This window comes from Diaporthe citri, assembly GCF_014595645.1.
Source record: "Diaporthe citri strain NFHF-8-4 chromosome Unknown scaffold_6, whole genome shotgun sequence".
Classification (NCBI taxonomy): Eukaryota; Fungi; Ascomycota; class Sordariomycetes; order Diaporthales; family Diaporthaceae; genus Diaporthe; species Diaporthe citri.
In genome coordinates this window covers 2,552,092-2,573,250 of record NW_025064851.1, presented here as the reverse complement: position 1 = coordinate 2,573,250, position 21,159 = coordinate 2,552,092, and the positions used below count along the sequence as shown (strand labels likewise).

The following is a 21,159-nucleotide window of genomic DNA, read 5'->3' as shown; positions in this document are numbered from 1 at the left end:
TTCCTTTCCTTTTAGAATGGTCATGCAATGAAGAAGGCTTATCCCTGAGTGTTCATCGCAGCTCCCCAGGCGTTCCTTGCTCGCTGAAGTCGATGAGACCTCCGGGCATGTATCCCACACCAACCCGATTGTAGATCAGGGACAAATCTTGTCCTTGTGGTGACACAGGCGTTACAAGAAGAACGTAGTGAGTTCTCGCATCGCTGGACTCCTTCTCCTGACCTTTCAACCTCCCGAGAACGACGCACTTCAGGAACGACTCCAGCTCATCCGTCCTGTCAGGGTCATCAAGTACGATGTTGGCACTATCCGATGTCATTGCTGATTGAAATTCAAACGAACGTCCATGCACAGTCAGCTCCAATGGGCACGTTAAGAAGTCACCGCTGTAGCTCCACGAATTCCCCGTGCCCCGCGACCACCGCGACCATATGTCTTTTTCCTCCCAGTCCACCTCGTTGAAGGGTAAGTCCATATAGTCGATGGCACCTTTGTAGGTCATCCATGACCATGAGGGTGGCGGAATGATGGCTACGGCCACACCTTTGAGCAGTTCAAACTCGATCCTTTTCAGCCCACTTGGTGCATCCCGTGCTCGCTGCCATAGCAAACTTCGCCATAGAAGGCCACGGTTCCCGTCGTCGAGGACGCCAAATCCTCCTCGGACCTCTAAGCTAGAAATGAGGCGCTTCTCGATACCCGCAATAGCGACAGGTCGGTCTGCGTCATGCGACAGCCCTAAACGCGAGTAGTTCGAGTAGAGATCTTGAAACAACCGAATCTTGCCTCCACGGTTGAATCTCATTGCGACTTCAGGGAACCTGGGGTCACCGAGAAACGAGGCGATTTTACTGAGTTTCCAATCTTTAGATCCCTTAATCTTGTATGCGCAGGGTTAGAAATCACTCACTTGTTCATGTTCATGGCGGTCTCGCAACGGACACCGGTCCCGCACTCCCAATACGTCTGCTTTTCGGTGAAGAAGATCGTGCGTCGCGCCAGCGCTCTTTCTTGTAGCACCCAACCTCTCGTGTTAAGATAACTGCCCAGCGCGTGCTGCTGGAAATTGTCGATAAAGTCGCAGGCATATATTGGAGGGCGGCCGAGGAGATTCTGATGAATTCTCAGGCAACTTCTCTCATCTCTCGGCTTCATGAACCCGTCTTGCTGGCCCTTGGCACAACTTGCAGCCAGTACGCAGTACGCTTGACCGAAGACTCCCTCCATATGCTTTGCTTGTTCATTGAAGTCGCCATTGGGACCCTGAATTATACAGATTGAGTCAATCCACAAGTATCGTTGATTCAAGCTTCTTGTTGCCTCCACCGCATCTTGAAATGTCTGCGGAAGATCATCGAGAAGAATTCCTTGGAGGTGGTGGCCTAGGTTCTCGGGATAGGTGCAGAAATGCGACGAACGGTCAGGTCCCCAAGCATGAGACAGAGCAAGGTACTCAAGCGCATCGTCGTGCTTGGTCTCGTACAGCTTCACAAAAGCTGCGCCCGCTTCTCCCACATCTATTAGTCTTGTGGGTAATCGATCGCCAGGATTCTTCAACGGTCTACAGTTTTCGTGATGCTCATCGCACTCTTCTAGCCAATTCCGAACTATGGTGAAATGTGCTTCACTACCAACGGTTGGCAGTCGGGGCAGACCAATTTGAGGCCAAGTATCGAAAGGATCGCTAATTGCGAGCCCGGAATCTATAAAAGAATTTTTTGTTAGTAGTCACTGACGACCTAGACATGTAGGTCATATTCTGGCCGATCAGGCGAACAAACGCACCTGAGTCTTCATGGCAGGCCAGGAAACTGATGACCGGTCGGTGGTTCAGCTGCAGATCGGAGTCAACTAGATCAAACAGAATACTCTGAACTTCGTGAGAGAATAAGTCCTTTCCCAGATGCCACCGCATTTTGCAGAAGTCACAAAGAGCAGCATCTCTCCTCAACTCCTGGAATGTGTCTGTGATCTGGAGTTTCTCCGCAAAGAAGTCCATATTCTCACACTTCATACACAGCTTCGCCTTGGGAACTGCGTCTGATACGATGGAATCTCGTAGTTCAGGATGGCCGAGCAGCGTCAAAACAAAAGTCTTATCTGCAGCTTTCTCCCAGGTGTCATTGAGCTATAGAACCCTGTTAGAAACACTGCGGTCTGCGTGACGGTTGCCGAGAAAACTCACGGTCTGAGAGAGGTCAGCGGGTCTCAGTACCTCAATAAGCGAAATTCATTGTATGTATTACTTACCGTCTATTCAAATGAGAATCACCACTTAGCTTTTCAATTCGAGAAATGTTGCAAACGAAGACGTCATAGTGGGCTTTACTCACATGCTGGATACATTTGGGTTAGAACTGGATGTTTTCATGTTTGGGCAACTTTGGGGGCTTGTTTTAATTTTTGAATAGAGACTCACATTCTTCAAGTTGAAACGAAGGGATCGATGGATTAGCAAGTATATAAAAAACCAGAAATTGTAATCGGGCTCACATACTGCGCGCTGTGTCAGTCATTACCTCGGTCAAACAGTTTCGTCACACGCTACTCACGTCCTGTATCAAGGTTACTATCATGTGACGTTGAATTTGAAATTCATGAAGATGAGCACGAGGAAGAATACCATCATGAGAATATCACAAATCAAGGAGCTAGAACTTACTTTGTTTCCCCTCTCAACACCCAGGTTTTGCCCTTGCGGCAGTTGCAGATGACTTGTCTGTTTCACAACATTTGCACCAGAGAACCAATAGCGTTGGTCCTCGCACGCAGCCTGTATTGCTTTTAGAGTGTGATGGAGATCTGCAGCGTTAGTTCGACAACCCGGCCTCGATATCATGGTCGTTTCTGGGAGCTGGACGACCAGGAGCTTGTCTTGTATGATAGACAACAGGTCTTGTAGAGCTTTCGAACCTTCGATGTCACGCTTCATTTGCGCCATGTGAGTCTTGACCGAGGGGTGGACATTGATGTTGTGATAGCCTCTCGTTTCGTTCCACGACGCGATCCAATAGGAACTTTGGTCTTTTGCGAAGACAGATTTGGTGTCCCTCGTAAGTTCGTCGACTTTTCTGGTGCCGTATAGTAGCCACGTCATTAGTTGCAACATGATACAGCCCATGGACCAAATGTCGTAGAGTCTTGAGGTCGGCGCAGATTTGGCATTGATGGTTTCAGGGGGTTGGTATGATATTGTACCGCTCCCCGCGTTGGATATGGTAGGACGTCGATCACCAGTTGCTGCAAAGTGGTGTCTTGCGAGTCCGAGGTCGGCCATCTTCCAGACGCCCAGGGAATTATGATTCTTGCTGTCGAAGATGAGGATATTCTCAGGTTTCAGATCGCCATGGCGGTAAGAATCTGAATTACCATGACGGAAAGCGTGGAGTCTTGTCAGTGCACCTGCCAGGCCGACCAATTGGTCCACAATATCAGGGATGTGTCGACGGGCGATGATAGAACGGTCGTGATGGCTGTCTCGTGACTTCCATAGATTCAGGAGGTTGCCGCCATCTGCCCAGGGGAAAACGAAATACTGTTTCTTCCCAATGGCGATCATAGCTGCAATGTCCACCACATGCGGGAGATCAAGCTGGCAAATCTTCTGTAGAGTCTTGACCTCTCTCTCCCAAGCTCGCTTTGCGTTTTTGTCCTCGATGGACTCTCGGAGTTCTTTGATAGCAGCCACACCGTGCGCCTAAAATGATTTGGTATCAGTTACTGATCACCTTTTCCTGCACCCAACAGATGACAAACACAGACTTGAGCAAATGACTGGTGGTAAACAGACACTGCAAGAGCAGTATGTATAATGGATCAAGTGGTGTTCATATCGTCGTACCTTGCGAATTGGATCATTGAAATCCAGAAACTCTTCGTGGAGTCTGACCTTGTAGACTATACCGAACTGTCCCTGGGATGTATGCTCAGACTTCAAAATTGGAAGGACAACATTTGGCTGAAGTTGGATAACGGACAACCTGTCCCGCATGGGAAGACACTGGGGCCTGAAGAGATGTTGAGAGTTTTTGAACAGCCGCCTTCTGCCGTTGTGCCGTGGTCCGGGCCATATCGCCCCCATTTCAGCGTCGGAGATTGGGAGGCTCCTGTCGGATATATCATGCCTCATGAACAGCCGCATCATATCTCTCAAACTCTGGTCGTGAACGTCCATGTATATTCCAATGGCGAAGATTTCTGGGGCGTCCCCACTAATGAACTCAACGACTTTCCTATCTGAGTCATCAAGAGACTCGAATGACTCTGAATCAGGCCAGATTGTGCGAGTGACAGAGGCGTTATGGATGGCCCTCAGTGTGCTTCTTGGTGCAAAGTATCCATTCTTGGGAGTTGGGAACTCGGACTCCCTCAAACTGTTGTTGATGTACTCCAACAGACTCTGTTGCAAAAGTTCCAGTGGCAAAGGATCACTTTGATGATCCCGTACTTTCTTTTCCTGGATTTGCTTCCATAAAGGCTTGCTGTCCCAAAAGGCTTGCACATCCTCCCTAGCGTCATGGCTAGAACTGATATTCTGTTCAAGTTCCAGGTCGGACCGCGTTTTGCAGTCGCATAGAGCGTTGCTGCACTCCAGCTCATACTGATCCCCAACTCCATTGGAGTCACGCTCGCTTTGATCGCCTCTTTGAGCTTCCGATTGTGTCTCGTCGAACTGACCGGCTGGCTCTTCTCTTTCCATAGGAGCTAGAATGAGGGCCACAGAGACAAGGTGATCTTTGACGTGCTTCTCCAATTTCCCAAGAGCTGATTCGTGATCCCATTTGGAAGAGTCTTTCTCGACCTCTTCGGGAAATCCACCGCAGAATGGACATTCATGTAAGGCGTGATTTGGGCGAATCATGCTATGCTTGACGACAGTAGGACGAAGTAAGTCCGTAACCTCAATTTGGTGTTTCTTGTCCGTAACCTCGTTTTGGTGTTTCTTCTCTAAGTGGCTTGCCAACTCTTCTGGGGTCGAGAAGGAGCTAGAGTATGAGGAGACTGTTTTGCAATACCAACAATGCCATCTTGGTTGAGTGTGCTTGTCGCGCATGTGCTTAAGCCAGCCAGTATAACTGTTCGCGCAGGTGAATGCTGAAGGACAGTCATCAAATACACAGAAGAAAGGTTCGAGATCATGAATGACGTGGCTCCTGATGAAGTTGGGCAGAGTATCAGCACACAAGCAACGCACCCGACTACTTCAAGGTTCACGGGTGGCACACTTACCTCCATTGTTTGTTGCTACTGGCCTCCTTCGCTGGGCACTCTAGAAGACAGAATGGGCAATTAAATGAAGTTCCCTGATTGATGAACTTCGGCATTGAAGGAAATTCCATGCCGCTCGAAAGTTCAACAGACATGACTGACTCCGTCCGCTTTGTCTTGTCCTGGGATGTGTGGAGTTTTGTCGGGTCCAGCCGCGTAGGTAATGTATAGCTGCTTGACTGTATCTTACTTTGCTGCTCTGAGTTGTCTTGGTTCGAAAGTAAGAATCTGATCGCGGGTTGCTGGTCTAGTTGAACTTCTGGTACAGACTTGTTCTGAATCTGCTGTAGTTTTGGGGCAGGCTCGATCAACGTCGAAATCTTCTCTTTGTGCTGCTCAAGGTAGCTGAATCGTGCTCGACGTGTTGCGATGGATTCGGCTGCACGTTCTCGCAGACTTTCGCTTGCTTTGGAAAATAGGATGTGATTGTTGACCTTTTCACGTGCGATTCTTTCAAGCATCTCATACCACTTCAGATGCCGACTCTTGAAATGTTGAATTCGCTCCTGGCGATGCGCAGCTCCAGCCAAACGCACAGTCAACTCTACTTGACGAAGGCTAGTAATGATACTCTGAATCGAACTCCACATTGTTGATTGAGGCCGAGGGGAGGATCGACTTTCATCGTGGTCGCTTAGGTCAGGATCAAGAAGCCTATAAGATTCAGACGAGCGATCTGACGAGCGATCTGACACGCGATTTGACGAGCAGTCGCTTTCGCTGCCAGAGCTATTTCCACCCTCTTCCTTGTCATCCCCTCTGAGGAGTCGCTTTTCTGCTCCAGGCTGATTAGAGTCTACCTACCGTGAGGTTGTCCTGGGGTAGAGGGTGGGGGCAATGGCTTACCAAGGTCAACCTTAAGCACAACAAGCAGTTGTTGGATTAGCTTGCCAATCTGTGGTGCACTTCTCAACCGAGAAGCCATTGACTGCTGACCATCGCGGAAAGCCCCCATATTCACCGTCCAGATGTTGAAGCTAGCCATCAGCTCTCTTGCCTCGGCCTGGTCCTTTGCGCCATTTTCGGCTGAAATTTGGTGCAGGAGGTCTCTGCATCGGGTTGACAACTCTCTGAGATCCTCTAGAGTCTCATTTGAGGTCCCGTAATCGGCCAGCTCTTCACTGGCATCACTATCTCGCATTGTGAAGCTCGAGGCACTGAGGCTTCGAGAGGATGGTCACGGGAAGCTTGGGTCGTAACTTCATCGAAAGAGGCTCGACTAGATGAGGTGATGTCTCCGCAACTTTTGACCATTCACACCTACCTCGTCAGACGGTGGGGGCCATATGCAAGACAACACCTTGTGCATGGCACGTGACCAGCCCGTTGACGAAAAGGAGTTGCCTGCTCACGCGCCCACATGCAGTCCTCGCCGCCCAATCCATCCGCGGATCCCAGCTCCATCGGTGCTTTGGGCCGGTACACTCATAAGCCTATCATCTCCGTCATCCATCTGCTGCTGCTGAATCTCAAGGACGGTCTTCATCAGCGCGACCAACACTTACTCGTGGATCCCAATCACGCGCTCCCACGTCTCCAGTTAGCTACCCAGCTACGCGCCAGCCAGATGTAGGGATGCGGTCCGCTACAAGTCTGTGACCCGCTTATACTCTCCATGAGGACACTCGAGAACGACATAATGGGCATTCTTTCCGGGTTCAGGCGCTCGAGGCCCCGAGTCACTGCGCCAGTCAAAACGGAAGACATATGGTATCTCCTTCTCTCTGTCTTACCCACTTTCGTGGATATAGCTGTAAGGGAACAAAGAGACCCACGCGACTCCTCGAACAGCGCGGAGAAATCCATTGGAAATATCGAAAAGTTTTACCCACGATTCATTTCTGTCATAATGGCCCTACATAGCATTCTATTTGCATATCGGGACACGATAGAAGAATCTATAACGAGATTCTCGATGGGGGAAGCCACGGTTAAAAGAAACCTGTTGAGAATCCTAGATGAGTTGGAGAACCGTTTCGTGTCTCGAAGTGACGAGAAGGCCGGGCGCATCGGTTTCCAATGCAGAGAGGACGAGGCTTACCCGAAGCTCCGTGCTCTCAGGAGGAGACTATCTGATGATGCACTAGAAGAGGACTTGGACGCAATCAATGGCATCATCCATATCTATGGTACTCATTCAGAGAAGCGAGAGAAGCTGCTGGACAATCTTGACAAAGCGAGCGACTTCTTCAACTTGTTCCACGACGAGCAGCTGCGTACATCTGGGCCGGACTCTCCGTGCACAGCAGAATTCTCGAATTATCTTCTCGTGCATATTTGGAACCTCACGAAGACACTTTTCGACGCAATAGAGAGTAACTGGCGCCTTTGCAAAGAGTCAGACTGCACGTCGCATGCAAGCCGCCAGACACGTCTGCATCTTACCGAGCATCAACGGTTTGAGACTGCCGGTGGAAGTGTCTCCCTGAACAGCAAGGAGCGATTCCGAATCTTGTTCTCGACTAGCCCTAGGGACCTCAGCTGGCAAAGCACGGAAATTACCGCCACTAGCCTGGAGTAAGTCAATATCTGCAGCTGTTTAGCCTAGTTAAGTTCTAACCAGATTCACGGTCAGCTATGCGAAGGAACGAGTGAAGGTGCAGCATAAGCCAATGGAAAACGGCCTCTGCGAAACCATACAAGGAGTGAAGGAAGACCTCTGCCCGCAAATGGCCATCTATGGACACAAGCTGTGGAATCTAGGGACACGGTCCGTCCGTGACATCACCCGCAATCAGCCGCCCTCTCCGGCTCAGCTTTCGAACCGCGATTTCAAGACCCTGACAGATCTGCTTCGCCCGAGTGAAAACAGACGCGAACACTCGCTATCATCGATGCAGGCAAGAGACCGCTTGATCCTTTCGTTTATCCTGACAACATCCCTCTTGCGCTTCTTCAGAGGGCCGTGGCTACAGGCCAGCTTTTGCAGCGATAACATCTGTTTCCTGGTCTTCAACGGATCAGAGCCTGATATTACCAAGCCCTACCTGACGACGAATTGTTCAGCTCCGCTCGAGAGTGGACCACCACCAGTTGACCTGGCCCAGCCTCATCCATTTCCTGATATTCTATCCCTAGGCATACTTCTCCTCGAAATCGCCAGGGGAGATATCATCGACATTCCGCAGCACCAGGATCGTTGTTCCATTGCCTTGAAGCACATGGAAGAATGGACTAGACCACAGGCAGACCGTATGAGACCAATCTATGGTTACCTCCATCAAGCAATCTCGGCTTGTATCAGCCCAAGCAACCTCCGAAACGATAGGCTTGACGAGATGGACGTCAACGAAAAGAAGGCCAGGAAGTACATCTTTGAAAGAATTCTGTGGCCTCTGGAATCTGCTCTCTCCGATGCCTACAACGTCAAGCCAAACACTTTGAATACGGATATTGCCCCAGAGGAACAGCCCATTGGGCTCGGTGCATTCGACCACAAAGACGAGGATTCCAGTGGGAAGTATGAATACAACCAAGCCCCCGCTATGCTTCAGTCTGCTAATAAAAACCTGTTGCCAGGCAAAAAGCTGCCGGGCATTGGCTCAAATGCTTGGGAGGCGTACATAATTTGTTGGACGAATATCAGGAAAGAAGCAGAAAATTACGAAAAGAAGCTGTCAAAGTTGCCGTGCTTGACACAGGTCTCCAGATATCTTGGAAATCACTCCAAGACAACTATATAGAGGACAAGCGCATCAGCACGGAGCAGTCTGAGGACTTTGTCCGTTACGAAGGGGAAGAATCCATCCGTGGCTGGGACGTTGACTGCGACGGCCATGGTTCTAGAGTGGGCGAGATCGTCTTGCAAGTTGCTCCAAAAGCCGTGCTACATGTTGCGAAGGTTTTCCGTCACAAAGATGACTTAACCGACCCCAAGATTTCTGAACAAGTTCACAAGCAGATTGCGCACGCAAGTTCTTTCGATGAGGTTGGAGCAATAGTCTGCTAATTCGTTTAGGCCATCGAGCGCGCCTCCTATGATTGGAAGGTCGATATGATCGTCATGAGCTTCGGCTTCGACAGGCCAATACCCTCGATTCGCAGGGTCATTGGAAAAGTTTCCAAAATGGAGAGTCCGCCATTATTCTTTGCCGCTACTCGCAATGATGGTGCCAACATAGGCATAGCATGGCCGGCAAAGGACTCTCGGGTCATCGGGATCAGCTCAACCGATGGCTATGGAGTGAGATCCGAATTCAATCCCACGGAGGATGAGACCAGTTCTCCAATACTCCATGCTTTTGGAGAGTGTGTCCCCGTTACAGCAGAAGAGCCTCAAGTCGGAGAGCACATGTCCGGAACTTCATATTCCAACCCCGGTCCCACGGCCAAGCCCCACGAAAAGCACGTATCAGGAACCTCATACGCCACCCCCATGGCAGCAGCACTGGTGTCAAACTTGGTGGCATGCGTTCGCATGATCGTGGCCACTTCAGTAGGCGAATTAAAGAGTTACGACCGCGTTCCGGAGCGCCTACGGAAGCTGAATGCGAACGACATGGTTGCGGTTTTAAGAACGCACATAGAAAAGAAACATAATAGCGGCAACAGGAGCTTGCTTCCTTGGGATTTCCTGAAAGGTGGGGACCAAGGAATTTTGAAGGATCTTGATGAGACATTGGAAAAGATCTTGGGCAAAGAATGACATTGAGGTAAAGTCTTTTTTTTTTTTTTTTTTTTTTTTTTTTTTTTTTTTAATAACGATGGTTGTGACTTAGCCCGGGAAGAGTATCATGTGTTATGCCTGAATGCTGGTTGAGGATACAGAACGAGATGATCCATCAGAATGATCAACACGGTCCCTGCATTGGCATGAGCCAAGAATACACCAAGAAAACGACTCATTCCTTGATAAAGGAATCTAGGTAGTCAGAGTGATACGTGAGTTTGACCAATGATACATAGCAAGTCTCACAATCCGCTCGCATCAGAACTCAGATTTTGTCTTGATCAGCCTGCACGACGGTGTCCAGGAACGCCTCATTAATGTCGTCATCACCTAAGCTGACCTCTTCAAGATCAAAAGCGTCTCGAGCCTTGATGTCGGTAACATCTTCCTCCTCGTCGCTCCCGAACGCCGCTCCCTTCACAAAAGCCTTGTTCTTGCTTCCGTCACCCCATCTACTCGGTTTTATCCTTGTAAGTCGGTAGGCAAATATATAGTCCGTGGACCCGCTGTACGAGACGCCTCGCGTGGTCTTCAAATCGTGGTCTATCTCATCTCCCATGTTGATCGGAATGGCTGAACTCGTCCCATCGAATTTCAGCTCGGCCTGCGTCGACTTCTCGGTGCTCGTCTCGGTGCTCGCGCTGGCTCCTCTTGCGATCTTCAGCCCAGTGATCAAATACACCGGCTTGCGCCGGCCAGTTACCTCGAAGTACGCCTGGACGTCTAGATCACTAAGTACTCGATCGAAATATTCGTCATCTGGCAGGAAGTAGGTTGTCTCGAGGGTATCGAACTTGTGATTCTCCAGCTTCGACTTGATTATGCTGAAGCTCACGCCTCCCTCAAGGTACTGCATGCATTGCGCCCATAGTCCGATTTTAGCCGAACGTATCTCGTCCAGGGTCGTTTGCCAGTCGGTTTTCTTCCCCTCGTATATCGTCGACGGCGCAATGGGGAAAGCGCGAAGCTTACTCTCAGGTTCATACGGGTCCTTGATCAGGCGGCCGAGGACCACAATATCACTGTCGGCGTGAATGTCCCAATTTGGCGACGGGATGTAGGTCGGAGTTAGAGCCATGGTATTATCTTAGACAATGAAGTCCGCGCGGCTGTAATGACAAGCAGTGTGGATGCAGAATGATGTTTACCGATGTTCCGTACCCATGCCAGATCAGATCGACCTGAGGAAGGATGCCGTGCTCGGTAAGGAGCTGGGGACGAAGGTGGTTTTCTGATGTCTGTATTGTGTGACGACGGTGGATGGCGCATGTCCGCCCGCACCACGTTGCCGAGGAGACACGCTGCAGGCATTTTTGAATTACCGGGACAAGCATAGCCACAACCGGTGTGGTCTGTTCCCTTCTTCCTACTCGTGTCTCATTCCGCGTTTGTGGGACCTGTGTCAGCGTGGCTGCATGTAACCCCTCTTCATATGCATCAATGTGTTGGCCAGAGACCTGCTTCTCTCGGAAAAGATTGGCTGGGGTCTAATGGTCAACCTACCGGAAAAGCAGCTTACCGAGTAGCAACTATAGGACAGAATAGAAGAACAGCACCCAGGGATCGCAAAGGAATTCTCTACCTGATATTTCATATCCTTCAAATATTTCCTGATAATGACTATTCTAGAAAGATAGCAACCTTGAAATGTTGATTAAGAGCAGTGAGGATACAGCTTGAGGCAGTACATAGGATCGTGGGTGAAGACTCTTGGTCGTAGAACTCATATCCCTTCGTTATGAGTACCGAATGCGGTGCACTAACAAATAGCTCTTGAACAGAAGCGACACCCTTCCCTATCTTTATAATTGCTGTTCTGATGGACAAAGTCTCAATATTCCAGAAAATTTGCGTATCATGTTTAAGGGGCGTCTAAAAAGTTAATGAAGTCTATAGCATGGCCCGACAGTCCTCCGTCTATGAAAATTAGTAAAGCTTGTGGTGTGTAGCAAGCAAAGAAAAGTGAAAGAAAACGCCTTCCATCACAAAGTCGACGCACTCGATTAAGTGTTAGTATGTGAAGTGAGATGTAACCCACAATCTGCAAAGGTCCTGGGCAATGGACTGTGTTCAGCCCTTGATGTATTGGAGCTTCCAGAAATCGCTAGGGGTTTCGAAACTGCTCTCACAACCCATTTGACCCGAGGCACCGACCTGTCCGTTGTTCTGGAGGACATGTTAGCACCGATATCGTGGCTGGAGGGCTTTTGAGTAAGGGACAACGTACCGTGAACCGCTTGATAGATTCAGAAATAGCAGCGCTAATGTCAGAAGATCCGATCTTCGCTCCGAGAAGTTCTTGCTGCCGGCTCCGAAAACATCTAACCCAGCCGTGAGGACGCCATGATAGTTGAGGGTGTTAGCCCACAGGTCGTAGGGTTTGTTTCGAAGAGGCATGCAGTCACCCAGGGTAGCACAGTCACTCTCGTTCAACCAAGGGGCCTTGGTAACTACCGCCGGTAAATGATGTACCTAGGTACAATGTCTCAACTTTAGAAGTAGTCATAAACTTACTAAAGGCCTTGCTTGCTTACTCCTCCTCCTATCTTGAGTGGTCTCGTTCTTAATTTATATACATATGCTTTTTAAGCAATATGCATTCAATCCTTTTACATAATAATAAATGTTTAAATAACTAATATTAATAAAATGTAATGTTAATAATAATAACTTTATAATAAGCTATAGCTATATAAATAAGGCTAATAAAAACCACTTTTAATAGCGTTATAAATTAAAAAGTTAAGCAATTAATTATAACGTGGTTTACCATTAAGTGGCAAATATTACTAAATAGCGGATTTTTCTAACTTTACTTAACTGTTACGGTTTGGGCTTTGCCTATTGTAATTAATTAGTGGGCTTTGGCCCTATAAGAATAGGCTTTAGCGCGGATATAAACAGGGAGTAAACCTTTTCCTTTGCACTTTAAATATACCCTATTTAAACACCTTATAGCAAATAATCCAAGGCTAGCCTATAATATATATTTAAAGTTTTCTTGCATTATAAACTTATAATGCAACTATATAAAACCTAATATAGCAAGACTTAGAAAGAATAACGGCAGCCTATTAAGCCCTTCCCTATTTAAAAGAACTCTTATTTTGGGAATACTTAATAATTTAGCTAATAAAGATAAGGGCTAAGTTTGCAATAAATAAGAAGGTAATTAGCGTTAAAAGGGCTTAATTCTTTTATATATTTAATTAATTAAGAATTTTTTATAATTAATTTTTATCTTATATTAATTTTATAAAGATATTTAAGGGGTAATTAAAGAGCTTTTTAAAAAAGATTTGCCTTGCGCTTAGGGACCTTTTTAAGCAAAAATATATTAAACTTAGCTTAATTATATTATAATAATATTATAAAGAAAGAATAATAAAATTTCTTATTTAATTTAATTAATTAGCTTATATAATGAAAACTTAAAGTTAGCTAAATAAGTATAAAATATTATTAATAGCTAATAGCTTAATCTTTATAATAAAAGCTTAGCTTAATTATAAAAAATAGCTAAATATATTTAAGGCCTTTTATTTTGCCTTATAGTAATATAAGGGCGTTTTTAATATTGCAATAAGAAAGGATAATACTTAACCTTAAAATAGCAAAGTAATAAATATTAATATTATAGTAGTTTTAATAAGTAAAGTTAAGTATTTTGCATATAGCTAATTTAGCTATTATAAGCGCAATTACCCTAATTATTATAAGAAAATAAGAATATAGCTTTTATTAATTAAGGCTAATAAGGAGAAAGAATTTATTTAAGGGGGTGTAAAATTCTTTTTATAAGGTAGGGTTTAAAAGTAATGCTAACTTAGCGCTAGCTTAAACTTAAAGTAGATTAGCTATATATTAATTAGTTTAGCCTTATAAAAATGCTTAAAATTTAGGAAATTCCCGCTAATAAAGCAGATTGCTTATAATTAAGCGCTAATTAATTACAAATTATATAATAAATTTATAATTTTAAAATTTTAAATAAAAAAGCTTATATAAAAGGCTTATATTAAAGGATTATAAGAATATTATTAATTTAATTATTAATTTACGCTTAAATAATTATTTTTTATTAGCTTGCTTTAATTAATATATTAAATTATAAGGGCTGGGGTATATTAATTATAAATAATAAGCTAAGCTTTTAGCATAATTAAAAGGCATTAAAGTATAATTAAATAGCTAAGCAAAAAGCAATATTTAATTTATAATTAAATTATAATATTCTTTATTTTTTATTATATAGCTACCCTTTAAAGCCTGCTATAAAAACCTAAAAAAAAAGGATATATTATGGTTTAAGCTTTGCTTATTATAATTAATTAATAGGCTTTAGCCTTATAAAAATAGGCTTTAACGCGGATATAAACAAGGAGTAAACCTTTTCCTTTACACTTTAAATATAAACCCTATTTAAACACCTTACAGCAAATAACTCAAGGCTAACCCATAACATTAACTTTTATTAACCATAATACTATATTAAGGTAAATAAATTAATAAAAAGTTAGCATTAATTAATATTAACTGCATTTAATTCTCCTTATTTTTAATTAATTTTATTAATTTAAAAGCATTAATATAAGTATAGTGTTAATTTAAATAAGTTAACTTTTAATAAGAAATATATATTTAGCATTAATTAATATTAATTATATTATTAAAAATGCAGTTTATTGCAAATTAATAAAATAGCTATATTTACATTAATTAATATTAATTAAATTAAATTTATTATAATATAATTGAAATTTAATTAATTAAACCCTTCTTTATTTTTCTTATAAGTTCTTGCATTATGCCTAATCTCATTATAATTGCTATATTATTATTTAATTAATTCGCTATGGATTACCTTCTTAGCACTACTACTTATTTTACTAGCTAGCCGCTTCCCCTTTTATTTCTCTTAAATAAAAGCTTAAAATTTCTTAATAATAAGTGTTTTTTTAAGTTATACTTAAGTTCTTTTAGCCCTTTAGCATTTAATAAATGCTATATTAGCATTCTTAAGAGTATAAACCTAATTCTTTAAAATAATAAGTTTATATGCTATTACCTATATACTTTTTACCATTTAATTAATAGCCTTTATAATTAATATAAAAGAGCTTTCTTAATAGGTTAAGATCCTGCCCTTAATAAAACTTAATTATTAAATAGTTTATTAAGCATTTAATAACATTTAAGACTTTTATTTTTAAGGAGAAATAAAAAGGGATTATGTTAAAGTTTATAGGCGGATATTAAGCTTGGAAATTATAAAATTAGGGTTTTAAGGAGAAATTTTAGCTTCTTTAAATGCAAACTTAATGTTTTTTATCGTGAAAGTCTTATTATAAGCTACCTTAAATGCAAGAAAAAACTTAAATTTAATAATATAGTTAATAAAGGCTTGGATAAAGAGCTTAATTTTATTGCTATATGCATGCTTTAAAGATAAATATAATATAATATTTAATAATTAAAGTAAGTAAGATAAATGTAATAATATATTAATAATAATAATCTTATTATCTTTATAATATTAATTAAACTTAATTAATATATAGCTTTTATAGCTATTTATAATTAATATTTAATAATTAATATCTTTCTTTAGCTTAATATGCTTATTAAAGTATTAAATTTATTTTAAATTAATTTTATTATTTATTTATTTATTAAAAGTAAGCTTAATAACTTAATTATTTAAAAAACTTAACTTTATTGCTTAGCTAATAAAGTAATAAGCGCCTTAAATAATTATAAATAATGGGATTTATAACTTACTTATATTAATATATTTAATAATAATTGCCTATTTTTAATTATTAAATTAAATTAATTTAACCTTTTTATATTTATTAATGTATATAATAATTATTAATAGGGTAATTATATTTATTATAAAGTTAATCTTATTAAAATTATAAAGGTTGTTATTAATGATTTAATACTTAGCTATTATATTATAAAGAAACTTAAATTAATTCTTAATAATTTTTAAATCTTTATAAAATGTAGTGGTTATTCTAGGGTGCAGTTAAATGATAGGTATGGGGCTTAATTAGCTTTAATTTAGGGGTTCTTAGCAGGGGCTATTTAAGGGCACTGCGTGCTTTATTAAATTAATATATAACTTATAAAGCCCATGCGCTTTATTAGCAATGCTTGCAATGTATTGCCCTTATAACAGCTATTATAAATACTAAGCATTAAAAAGAATGTAATATCTTTATTATTAATAGTCTTAAACTTATTAAGAATATCACATAAATAAAAGCAACGCAATTACTAATATTAACGTTTTGCTAGTTTCTTCCTATTATTATGGTTATTCTTGCTTTTTTAAGGCATTCTTCATTATTACTATATTTAAATGCATAGCCTTATATATATTAATTAATTCCTAATAATTAGCTAACTTATAAAGCAACTTTTAGTAATTATATTATGTTAATTAACCCTTTTAATATATAAAATATCTTAATATGCTTTCTTTTCCTTAATGCTTAATTTTTTTATTTAATATCCGCTTAACCTTATATTTCTTTAAGGGCAAGCTATTATTAAGCTTATTATTCTTTATATAATAATATATTAAGCTAAATTTTAGTAGCTTATAATTAAAAAGATTATCTTTAGCTTAATATTAATTAAAATATTATATACTTATTATTAAGTAAACTTAAGTATCTTTATTTTAATTATTAATTTTAAAATTAAGTTTATAATCTAAAGAAAATACCTTATGTATAATAATAAAAAAACCTTTTTGCAATAGCTAAATCTTATTATTTTATTAAAATAAAAGCTTATAGGCTTTATTTATATAAAGCTATACCTTATTATTAATATTAAACTACTTTTAATAATAAGCGGTATTATATAGCTTCTTAGATTTTAATATTATAATATTTATAGCTAACTAAGCATTTTATTATAAGTACTTTTATATAAATTAAATATTTAATAGCTTTTAAATAATATTAATAAGTTGCTTAAAAGGGGATAAAACTTTAAACTTAAATAAAAACTCATAAGAATTAATATTAATTAAACATTAATAAGCTTTATTTAAGTTTTATTATAAAGTAAGTAAAATATTTACTTATAGTTTACTTAAGTATTTTGCTATATAATAATAAATAACTATTTCCATATTTTAATTTTTTTATTTAAAAGCATTATTAAATTATAAGTAATATATTATAATTATAAGCAATTAAGTATTAAAACTTTTTTATAAATTTATTTAAAATTAAAAGGTAAATTTAGCATTTTAATTAAAAATAATAACGTATAAATAAGCTTAATTATTAAAAAGCAATTACCTTCCCAATACTATGCCTTATTACTTTAATATATATTTTATATACCTTAAAATTAGCAATATTTACTTAAAGGTCTTATATATAATAAGCATTAAAGCGTTAAAGGAATTAAAATCCTTTAATTGCTAAGGTATGCTTATTAAGGGCATAATTAATAATCTTATAATAAAGTTAATAAAGATAATATATATTAGCTTAAACGGAGCTTAAATTAATTAAAGGCTTTTTATTAGCTTTTAATTATCCTTTTTTTATGCTTTATATTAATAATAATAATGCATATACTATATAATATAATATTTCTTCCTTAAAAAGTATATATTATTCAACGCCTTTACTATATAATTTCTCTTAAAATAGTATTTATTATTATATATATTACAGAAAAACTTTTAAATTAATGCTTATAAAATTATTAATTACTCCTTGCCATTATTATTTATATTATATAATAGCTGTTTATATAAGCGAAATAAATAACTAGGCTTTAAAGTAAAAATAATGTTTTTATTATAATGCTATATAATAAGCTTACATCCCATTATGTTTAATATGCATAATACCTTAATAATTTTGCTATAAATAAATAAGGCTTTATAGGCCTTTATAAAATATATATATATTTATAAAGATATAATAACTTTTAAAAAACATAAGATTAAGTTATCCTCTTTATTACTTTAATAATTATAAGCTTGCAAGTTATTAAGAATAATATTTAATATGCCAAGGCTTTTTTATTACTTAATTACCTTATTACCCTTTGTTATTAATTGCAATAAAGCATTAAGGATAAAGTTTAGTTAACTTACTATATAATAAATATTAAATTAATATTCCATTAAATAAATTAAAGCATTAATAAGGCGGTAATTAATGCAATTAATTAAAAAAGTACTTAAATAAGTATTATTTAAAATGCCCTTAATAGCATTATAATTTATTAAGATAATTAAAAGCTTGCAATAATTAAATAAAATCATTATATATAATTATTTCATTGCTTATATTAAGTAAGCAACTTTTTACTTTAAAAATTTATAATTAGCTTTAGCTTTAATAAAATAATAATTAAAAAAAGTAATAAGCAAAATTACTTATATTAAAATATACTTATTTAGTTTTTATATAAAATCCTCCTTAAGTTAAAAGGCTATTATATTAAAGCTATATTATAAGTAATTATTTACTTATAAAAATAGCTTTTTATAAGAATTTATATAAAAGATTTGCATTTCTTAATAAATAAAGATTTAAAAAGTTTTAAAGCTTTTAACTTCCTTAAGCATTAGCTTATAATAAGTATAATAAATATATACTTAGCGCTTACCCTTATTACTAATAATGATTTATCCTATTTAATAATCCTTAATTAATAAAGCTACCTTATAATATTATAATGGCTTAAATATTTAAGCATAATATAGAATTATTATATAAAGAAAATTAATAACGCTAAGGTATGTTTTAAAATCTATAAGTAATGCTAAAAACTTAAGCTTTTAAAAAGCTTTAATCTTTTCCTTAATTATTATTTACTTAAAAGCATTAATATAAAAATTAAATAGCTTTATAAAAGAGTAGCTAATATATAACTTTATTAAAGAAAGAAAAACGCTATGTTAATTAAATAGCGTTAATATTTACTTAAGATAAGTAATATGCTCCTTATATATATTAAAGAAAATTATAATATTATTAATAAAAGCATAATAAAAATTATAATGCTTATAAAGCAAGCAATTTATAAAATGCTATATATAAGTAAGTAAATTTTAAAATCTTATTAAAATTACTTAAAAGCATTTTAAATTATAATAACTTATAATTATAAAGTAATCTTAATAAGCTAAGTAAATTAAAAAGTAAAAAAAGAAAATAATAGCGTTAATAATAATAATATATAACTTATTATAAATAAATTTAATAATATCCTTTTAAAGCAATAGCAAATAATTATTAAGAATTACTTACTTATTAAAAGATTAAAGATTAGCAACTACTTATCCTTTCTTAATATTATAAATATTATATTAAATTATAAAGATAAGTATAGCGAAAGGATAAATATTATTAGCAAAGTTTAATTACTTATTTTTTTAAAAATTATTATAAACTTAATTAATAAACTTTTTATTTTACTAAGCTATTAAATAATATAAATAATTAAGCTTAGCATATTATTAATTATTAAGTAAGGGTACTTTTATTATTTACTTCTTAAGTATATTAATAAGGGCTTTATATTTCTATATATTAAGAAACTTCTTAATTACCTTTTAAAATTGCTAAGCCTTTTTTAAATTTATAGCATAAATATAAATATTATCTTTAATAATAATACTTATAATATCGCTAAGTGCTTTAAAACTTATAGAATTATAAAGCAATATTAAATAGCTGTAATTTACCTTACTAGCATCTTTTATAAGGAAACCTAGGTTAAGATTTTTAGCAAAACCCTTGCCTTTAATAATATAATAAATTGCATTAAAAAAAAGCATAGCGAATAATATCTTATTAAAAAAAGCATTTAAAAACTTAATATTAATATTCTTATCTTTAGCTACTTAAATTAAATTAAGCAAGATATTAAATTTATAATTTATAGTTAATTAACCCTTTAAAAGTATAAAACTTAAAGTTAAGTTAAGCTATATACCTTTAATAATAAGGTTTATAATAAACACGGCAATTAAAGTAATAATGTTAATAATTGCTACTATTTTTAGCGCTTTAACTACTTTTATAAATAAAGTTATAAAGTAAGCTAAATCCTTATATTTATAAATAATACTTAGCTATATATAATAATTAATCTTAATTGTTATATTAATATTATTATGCAAGATTATTAAGTAAAGGCTCTTTAAGTTTATTAATATATTTATTATTAATAAGTAAGTAAAGATAAATATAAAGGAATGTTTTAATGGTAAGTTAATATATTATATTAACCCTTAAGCAGATTATTTAAGCTTAAGGGTATAAGCTTTTTTAAGATAACTTTATGCATTATTAAGTTAAGTGCTTACTTTTTAATAATAAATAAGATAATAAAATTACATTACTTTAAATATATAATAATATTATTAAAGTATTAAATATTAACTTATTAAGAATAAAGCCAATTATTATTAAGCAATATACCTATAAATAAATTATTAATAATTTAAGTTATATTAATTTAATAAAGAAAATTAAGGCTGCTATTAGCTTAATATTTATAAGTTAAAAATAATTATTATATAAGCTTAGCTAGCTTAATAAAACCCTTATTAATATTATTAATAATATAAGTATTATGCTTAGTAATAATTACATTATTAAAGTATTATAAGAACTTATAATTTATTAAATTATAACTTATGCTTATATTAATTTATACTTAAAAATTTAAGCTATTAAACTTAGCTTAAATGTTAATTTATAAGTAAGTATAACCTTTAATAGGAGTATTCTTTATTAATTAAGGTGGAACTTTCTTAATAATGCTATCCTTAATATATTAAATAAGAGTTATATAAATATAAAAAGTTTTTATTAATTAGCTAAGGCTAAAATAATTATAATTAACTTTAATATGCTTATTTTATTTAATATACTTACTTAAGTATTTAAGTATTTAATTTTAAGAGTTAAATATATAATTATAAAAGTTGCAGGTCTTGCTATTCTTCTTTATAATAATGTTAATAAATGGGTAATAATTAAGGCTTAGGAACCTTAAGGAAAGGGATGCTAATAAGGTACTTTAAGGGCTATTTACTTAGTATATATACCTAGGTAAAGAAAAAGGTAATGAAATATGCAGCTCTTTATAATTAGTTTGCTTATTATTATTAATTATATTATATATTAAAAACGAGCTACCTAAATAAATGGGGGATAGGTTTT

General features: G+C 36.9%; 4 protein-coding genes across 4 annotated transcripts; 1 reads left to right on the top strand and 3 right to left on the bottom strand.

Moving 5' to 3' along the window:
* Positions 1 to 52: 52 nt before the first annotated feature.
* INS49_012718 (uncharacterized protein) lies at positions 53 to 4,861 on the bottom strand (the record flags this gene model as incomplete). The annotated part of the gene is made up of 6 exons (XM_043173421.1): positions 53 to 305; positions 372 to 821; positions 911 to 1,010; positions 1,786 to 2,128; positions 2,663 to 3,697; positions 3,842 to 4,861. The coding sequence occupies 6 exons, from the start codon at positions 4,859 to 4,861 to the stop codon at positions 53 to 55; spliced, it is 3,201 nt and encodes a 1,066-aa protein (XP_043022718.1).
* Positions 4,862 to 7,117: 2,256 nt separating this feature from the next.
* INS49_012717 (uncharacterized protein) lies at positions 7,118 to 9,913 on the top strand (the record flags this gene model as incomplete). The annotated part of the gene is made up of 4 exons (XM_043173420.1): positions 7,118 to 7,785; positions 7,844 to 8,728; positions 8,788 to 9,196; positions 9,227 to 9,913. 4 exons carry the CDS (start codon positions 7,118 to 7,120, stop codon positions 9,911 to 9,913), a joined length of 2,649 nt encoding a protein of 882 aa, XP_043022717.1.
* Positions 9,914 to 10,202: 289 nt separating this feature from the next.
* INS49_012716 (uncharacterized protein) lies at positions 10,203 to 11,015 on the bottom strand (the record flags this gene model as incomplete). The annotated part of the gene is made up of 1 exon (XM_043173419.1): positions 10,203 to 11,015. One exon carries the CDS (start codon positions 11,013 to 11,015, stop codon positions 10,203 to 10,205), a length of 813 nt encoding a protein of 270 aa, XP_043022716.1.
* Positions 11,016 to 12,007: 992 nt separating this feature from the next.
* Positions 12,008 to 12,334, bottom strand: INS49_012715 (uncharacterized protein; the record flags this gene model as incomplete). Its single annotated transcript, XM_043173418.1, has 3 exons — positions 12,008 to 12,103; positions 12,165 to 12,198; positions 12,264 to 12,334. The coding sequence occupies 3 exons, from the start codon at positions 12,332 to 12,334 to the stop codon at positions 12,008 to 12,010; spliced, it is 201 nt and encodes a 66-aa protein (XP_043022715.1).
* Positions 12,335 to 21,159: the final 8,825 nt, after the last annotated feature.